This window comes from Aristolochia californica, unplaced genomic scaffold (assembly GCF_029961685.1).
Source record: "Aristolochia californica isolate CCGP_79_NKW_82.1479 unplaced genomic scaffold, dmAriCali1.0.hap1 SCAF_5, whole genome shotgun sequence".
NCBI classification, from domain to species: Eukaryota; Viridiplantae; Streptophyta; class Magnoliopsida; order Piperales; family Aristolochiaceae; genus Aristolochia; species Aristolochia californica.
The window spans coordinates 1493947-1500907 of NW_027182214.1; the positions used below are offsets into that span (position 1 = coordinate 1493947).

General features: G+C 37.3%; 1 protein-coding gene across 2 annotated transcripts; it reads left to right on the top strand.

Moving 5' to 3' along the window:
• The first annotated feature begins 231 nt into the window (after positions 1-231).
• Positions 232-2069, top strand: LOC137966448 (UPF0481 protein At3g47200-like). 2 transcript variants are annotated; one of them, XM_068813061.1, is made up of 3 exons: positions 232-982; positions 1141-1437; positions 1524-1694. In XM_068813061.1, exons 1-3 carry the CDS (start codon positions 350-352, stop codon positions 1593-1595), a joined length of 1002 nt encoding a protein of 333 aa, XP_068669162.1. In that variant the 5' UTR covers positions 232-349; the 3' UTR covers positions 1596-1694. The 2 variants fall into 2 exon arrangements, with proteins under 2 accessions (XP_068669162.1, XP_068669161.1); XM_068813060.1 differs by having other exon boundaries at positions 1141-2069.
• Positions 2070-6961: the final 4892 nt, after the last annotated feature.

The following is a 6961-nucleotide window of genomic DNA, read 5'->3' on the forward strand; positions in this document are numbered from 1 at the left end:
CTAGTCACCAATTACTTTAATGTGGTAATATCGAAAGCACGGGGCATAGTGTATCGAGTAATATGTATCAAATTTTAAGGTCACAATATGCTACTAATTTAGCTGTACTCGTTATTAGATCCAATATTGAAACACAAAATATATCAAAGAACATTAGCCATCATCTTGATATATAGTATATATATATATCTAATACTTAGCGAGATAGGCCTTCCTCCACAACGAGGGGAACCCTAATATAGATGAGAAGTTAATTTTTTTTGTGTCTTGACGCGTAGAGCTAATTTAAAACACAGTCAAATGTGTTTTGGGTCTTAAACATCACCGATTCTGAGAGATCTCTTCTATCATGGAAGCCAACATGACACCAGAAGATGCCCATCATATTGCTCCGACGATGCTGACGCAGAACTCCAAGTCCGTCTTCATCGACGCCGATCGACTGCAAAGATTGCTGGACACCAGTGAGGAAACAAACAGATGGGACAAATGCTCAATATACAGAGTGCCTTCTTATTTTATCCCGGAAAAAGAGAAGTTTTACAAACCACAGCTTGTCTCAGTTGGCCCGTATCACCATGGTGATCCACACTTGAACGCCATGGAAGAGCACAAGTACAGAGCACTTAGCCAGTTCCTAAAGAGATCAAAGAAAACAATAAATGACTTCAAGGTGTCGATGAAGGGCTGTGTGCATCAGCTGATGGAATCATATGAGAAGTTAGATGAAGAATGGATGGATGAGGATAAATTCTTGGAGCTAATGATTCTTGATGGCTGCTTTGTGCTGGAGATTCTGGGAGTATTTAACTCTGGAGGAGAGAACATCGATTACGGCCCAAGTGATCCCATCTTCAGTAATCGAGGGCTATCCACAGTCGTCAAGATTTTGGTACAGGATACCTTAATGTTGGAAAACCAGCTTCCCTTCTTGGTATTGGAGAAATTGTTAGCTGTTGAAGAAGAGAAGCGCACTGATCCGGTAAGACTTTCTGGAAATTTTCAACTTTAACTATAGCTGAAAATTAGTTCTCAAAGTGATTCTTTGTATAGCAAACTAAGATGTTTTAGCAGGATTCACGAGATCATATTTTTCATCTTGAGATCTGTTTGTGACCCTTTTGTCACTCTCACAAAAAGGATGAATACTTGAACGAACTTCTGTCATTTGTTGGGGATGACATCTGCACCAAAGACAATCCAGCAGTCTCCAAGCTGCATATAGTAGACTTTCTCAGGAGCAGAGTCATTGGAAGTAACAAGAATTTGCCAGTATTAATTGATTCTGAGATATCCGAGCTAAGGACTCCAAGCCTATCCATATGCGCACAGGCAGGAATTGTTTTTGTGAAAAGTGAACGAAATTTCCTCAGTGACATCAAGCTAGAGAAGAACGTCCTTCACCTCCCAGAGTTTGTGTTAGATGGATTATCAGAGGTTATCTGGTTGAATCTCTTAGCTTTCGAGTGCCTCCATGTCAGCATAACACTTGATATAACTAATTACATCGTTTTCATGGCTAGTCTGCTCAAAACGACGGAGGACGTCAAAATGCTCCACTCGGACCAGTTGCTCACCATCAGAGCACTCGGTGACTATCAGGAGATCAAAAAGTTGTTCGGGTCATTGTGGAACGCAATTGACTTCCAATCGGACGGTGATCTTCTTCATGTGATGAAGAACCTGCATGTTTACTGTACAAAGAGCAAAAAGAAATGGAAGAGACGTATGCGGGAGTGGCGCTTGAACCTCAAGAGCACATACTTCAGCAACCCGTGGAAGGTGCTCTCCTTGATTGCCGCAACTCTCATTATAGCTCTCACCATTGTGCAGACTGTCTACACAATTCTCTCTTACTACAATCCTAGCAAATAGCTGATTACTGGCTGAGATGACTCATGCACAGGCTGTGCGAGTTGTCTTGGTGTTTCATAATTCTGCGATCGGCATGTTATTTTCCAAGTCCACCACCTTTACTCGTATCTGTACCCATAGCTAGAGTTTGAAACTTTAAAAACAAATTTGAATCAAACTCTTTTGCTTGATACTTGCTTTCGAGACTCTTAAGTAATCAAATAAAGAACAAGGTTAACCCTGCCGTTTGGAACAGGCGAGTTGCATCAAACTCAATCTGAACCCAAGAGGTCGTCTTCAACCTCCAGCCATGCGTAGAGAGCAGCACCCTGCGCCAACCTCCCTCACCACCTCGACAATGGCCATTGTCGTAATGGACGCCGGCACACCCAGCATCGGCATTGGCTATGTTCTAATATGTCGCGGAGCTAAGAACACAAGATGGAGGCTCCACCGCTGGGAGGCCTCAATGAACTCCAACGGCTACTCACCCAAAAAGGTGTTTCTAGGTTTTTTAAGAATCCGAATAAGTCCAAGTCCAAACCTCTGCTTCCAAATAACAGCAAACAGAAATTTTCTCCACAAAATTTGAACCCGTATCCCTTCTGTTCATCCCCATCGCTCACCATCTCTCCGGTCGTGATGCACGATGGATTACGTGCAGGGAAATCTATGACCGTCAACATCACAACTGGTGCTCAACCAAAGCACCGCCTATCTCAACCAAGGATCGGCCGTGCCGGGAAGCTAGAAACGCTGGTTTGCGTCCATTGAAAATTCAGGAGAAGGAAAGGTTTCGCGTCCGGTCCCAACTCCGACTCCTGACCCTGGGTTTAAGTAAACAAGCTCACAAACCGAACCGAGCTTCGATCAGGTTTGGTTCATTTACTTAAACAAGTCGAAAACCCGATCTCGAATTCGTTCAGAGATTGAATTTATTCGAATCAAACCAAGCCGAGCTTGAGCTATTCACGAACCCACTCGGTTCGATGCCACCCCTACAGTTACATGTAAGCCCTCTTTTGTGACTCTACATGTGGACAATTTAGGTGGAGACCTAAGTATGAACACTTGTTTTGATACTATGTGAAGTTCGGTCCAAAACTCATCCCAAAATGACAAGTCAAGTTAGGAAGTTTTTTTTCCCAACTAATAATCCAAAATTTTATACTCATTAATCTATGTGGGACTATTCTTTAACAGTACTTAGGTTCCAATTAAGCATATTGAATGACCTCTCCCTATGAATTTTAAGACTAAATTCCTCCTATCGAATTAAAGGGCATAAAATGTGCTAACAGAGATCAACTTCCGCCAACAAATTTTAAAACTTATTGGGAGAGATCTTCCTAGGGAATTTTCCCGCTCCTAGGAAAATCTTCTCCCAACAAATTTGGAATATTCACTGCAAAAAGCGAAGCCTTGAAATTTTCTAACTAGAGGGAAGTGATCTTTCCCACTCCAGTCACAAGCACTGCCTTCAGCATCCCCCTCCTTGTGGTTAAGGTAACAACTTCAAGCATGCCCGGCTCCCACATTGTGACAAGCGGTGTGTACAAGGCCTAGGAATGAATTCACCATCATATAGCTAACCAACAATTACTAGCGATTTTGGCCCATAAATAAATATATTAATACAAAAAATAAATAAAATAATGAAATTAAAAGTAAAACAACCTTTCTCAATGAAATTAGAAAATTAGTTGGAAGATAGTCCTTTCTCTCAGGAAATTTCATAAATTCGTTGGGAGTTATTTTTTTCGTAATGTTTAAAATATTAAATATTTGTTGTGATTTTTTTTCTTCTCCGCATATTTTTATTTTGTACTTTTCTTCCTTCTTCTCCTTTTTTTCATTTTTAGTTGTTGTCTTTTATTCCTTTATTCCTTTTTCTCGTTTTTCGTTGTTGTCCTGTTTTTTTTTCCTTTTGTCCCTTCTTTTCCTTTTTCTATTTTTTCTTCTCCTCCTTCATTTCTTCTTTCTTTTGGCTCCTTCTCCTTTTTATCCTTTTTTCTCTCCTTTTTTCGTGGGGACTTGTCCCAACAAAATTTGAAAGTTCACTAGGACGTAGTCCCTTCACCCTTCAAATTTTCCAAATTCATTGATAGTACATATTTTTCATAATTTTAATTTTTGAATATATTTTTAACATTTCTTTTCTTTTTTCCTTTTTCTTTTTTTTGTGTTTTTCTTCTTTTCCTTTTTTCTCTTCATTTTTCTTGGGGATTTATCTTCACTAGGAAACGGTCCCTTCTCCCAGTAAATTTGGAAAATTCACTAGGAGTAAATATTTTATGTGTTTTAAAATTTTAAATATTTTAAAATATGTTTTTATTTTTTCTTCTCCTACTAATATTCTTCATGTTTTTTCCTTCTTTTCCTTTCTCCCCTTCTTTTTATTTTTATTTTTTTCCTCCCCTCTTCCTCTTTTTTCTTCCCTTTTTTTTCATTTTATTTTCCCTCTCACAAATATTTTATGTATTTTTACAATTTAAAATATTTTTTTATTTTTTTTCTCCTCCTAATTTTCTTTTCTCCTATTTTTTTCCTTTTCTTCTTTTCCTTTCTCTCCTTCTTTTTATTTTTTCTTTTTTCCTCCCCTCTTCTTCTTCTTTCTTTCTCTTTTTCTTTTCCCTCTACTTTTTTCTCCCCTCTCCTTACCTCGAGTTGTGTACCTAAGGTAGGTTTTAACCCCTTTGCTTTTCTTCCTCTCTCACTTTTTCTTCTCCTCCATCCTTCTTCCCTCTCCTTCTCATTACTGTTGGAGGAATCCAGTCTAGAGTTCACTGTCACCGCCAGGTAAGATTTATTTTACAGTGATTTGCGCGTGCAGGAGGGGAGAGGAGAGTGCAGTGCATAGGGGAGGCGAGGAGAGAGCCACAAACACGGGGAAGAGAGGAGGAAGCATGCGTGTGCATTGAGGGGGGGGCGGGGTTTGAATTTGCAAATTATCAATTTTTGTATATATTGAGATGATAAAGATAATTGAAGTGGGAGGGAGGGGGAGAGAGGGGAGGAAGTGGGGTGCATTGTTATATATATATAAAGATGATAAAGATGGTCATTTATTTGTTATATATTGAGGGGGAGGCGTGAGGAAGGGGGGGATTTTTTGAATAGGTAGATTGTCGATATTTTTATATATATTGATATGATAAAGATAGTCATTTTTTGCTATATATTGATAATCGAAGTGCTATGGACTAATTTTCATGCGGCGAAGAGAAAATACTCATCATGAAGGAGGGGAATACGATGGGACCGTCACATGGATTTTAATATTCATATTTTGTGTTGTAGGATGAGTCACTGTGTCACTAGGTTGGTTAGTCGAGAAAAGAGTCTTAGGTCCATAAGTTTGATCGGGTGTAACTATAAAAATAATGTAAATATGAGAACATAGTTAAATGTAGAGAAAGAAGATAAATATAATGCATACAGAATACGAGCTTAATATGAATTTTAATTTTTTCAATATAAAACTAAGACAAAGTGTAACTTGAAACTAATTTTAGGGGTAGTAACATGTAAACCTTTGAGCTTAATATGAAATGATAATTCATAAAATTATGTATAACATGTAAGATGTTTGGTCAAACTTTAGCTTATGAAGTAGGGGACTTATAATATATATCTTTTGTTGTTCATAGTATAATAAATTCCTATGTATATATCGTTTTGTATTTAAACTATTTATTTAAACTATTTAATTAAAATGTGACTTTTATGTAAAGTTTGTGATATTTTCAAAAGAATTGCACAAGTACTAAATATACTTGTACAACTCTTGAATTATCCTACACAACAATTTGGGAGTCAAAATTTTTGTTTATTATTTTAGGTATTATAGTTTCACATAGATGTTGATGCATTCGAATGCATCTCCCACAAATTCCTCCAGGGTTATATTGTATATTTTGTTAACTAGTTCGTAGTGTGCTCCAGTAATGGAGTGTGATGCATACACAATGCACATCAATTAATCTTGTCGGTATAATATGAGGGGTGTAGAGAGATGCTATTGAGATTTTGACAAGTGTTTTAAATTATAATCATACAATAGTAAGCAATTGTGAGTCCTAAATGGGTGAGGTGGAGTCACAAACTCAAGTGAACAATGAAATTGGATGTGTACTAGGTGTTATTGTCTTGGACTTCTCCCACCTAGAATATGGTGCCTTGAAATAGAGTATTCTTCCATATAGTTGGGTGTTGTTCATGGCTGATTTGTAGGTTTATATATTTTTTGTGTTATGCAGAAAAATGGATAAAAGTTGGATGAAAATTGTTTGTAAAATAAACGCTTAATCGAAGAATATAAGAAAGGGGATGAGACTTTTAATGGTATGACGTACTCCAAATGTGTCGTAGAGTAAGACAATAAGACGCGTTGTCTATGTAGAGTGTGCTAACAAGATTTTTTGAGACTTATGCCTAACAAAGGATCACTTGTACGTAATCGAGATGTTGTTGAGCTATACAGGAGAAGAAAAATAAGAGGTTGACAAAGAGGGGGAAGAAAGAAATGTAGATATAAAATGTTGTTAGATAATAATGAATTTGAATATTTATTTCTTGGGTCTATAACTTTTCTTTCTACAAAATTATTTATTTCAAACATTGTTTGTGTTGTTATTTTTTCTAAAATAACATTATTGTTGTTATAAATATACTTCATATGCATGTTCATCTGATATCATCCACCTAGACTACCATCAATCTCACGCCATGTATCATCTCGAGAGATGGATTTGATGGAGCCACCATATGAGATACATGATAGTGAGTTCCTTGGGGTGGGGGGGAAGGGGGTGGATTTTGTCCTAGAGACACATAGTATGAAAGTCAACTAATTATTATCACTCATATACGTTAAATTATATTTTTCCCATAGTAATTTATGTTTGTATATATAAATATATTCACACCATCGCCTTCCACAATATCTCCATCCTCATCGTTTACATTTGTTTCTTCACAGATGAGGTGATCACAAGGCTTGATCAAGAGGATCGTAGTAGAGTTTAGAGATTTGTTTAGGAGGGCATCAAGACCCTATAGTCCAGTTTTCACTCATTGGGTGAGTCATATATTGAGTGTTAGGAAT

Excerpts from the sequence above, each read along its gene's own strand:
- LOC137966448 (XM_068813060.1), top strand. The coding sequence starts at position 350 with ATGGAAGCCAACATGACACCAGAAGATGCCCATCATATTGCTCCGACG. Across the intron at positions 983-1,140 it reads AAGAGAAGCGCACTGATCCG|GATGAATACTTGAACGAACT; the intron begins GTAAGACTTTCT and ends TCTCACAAAAAG.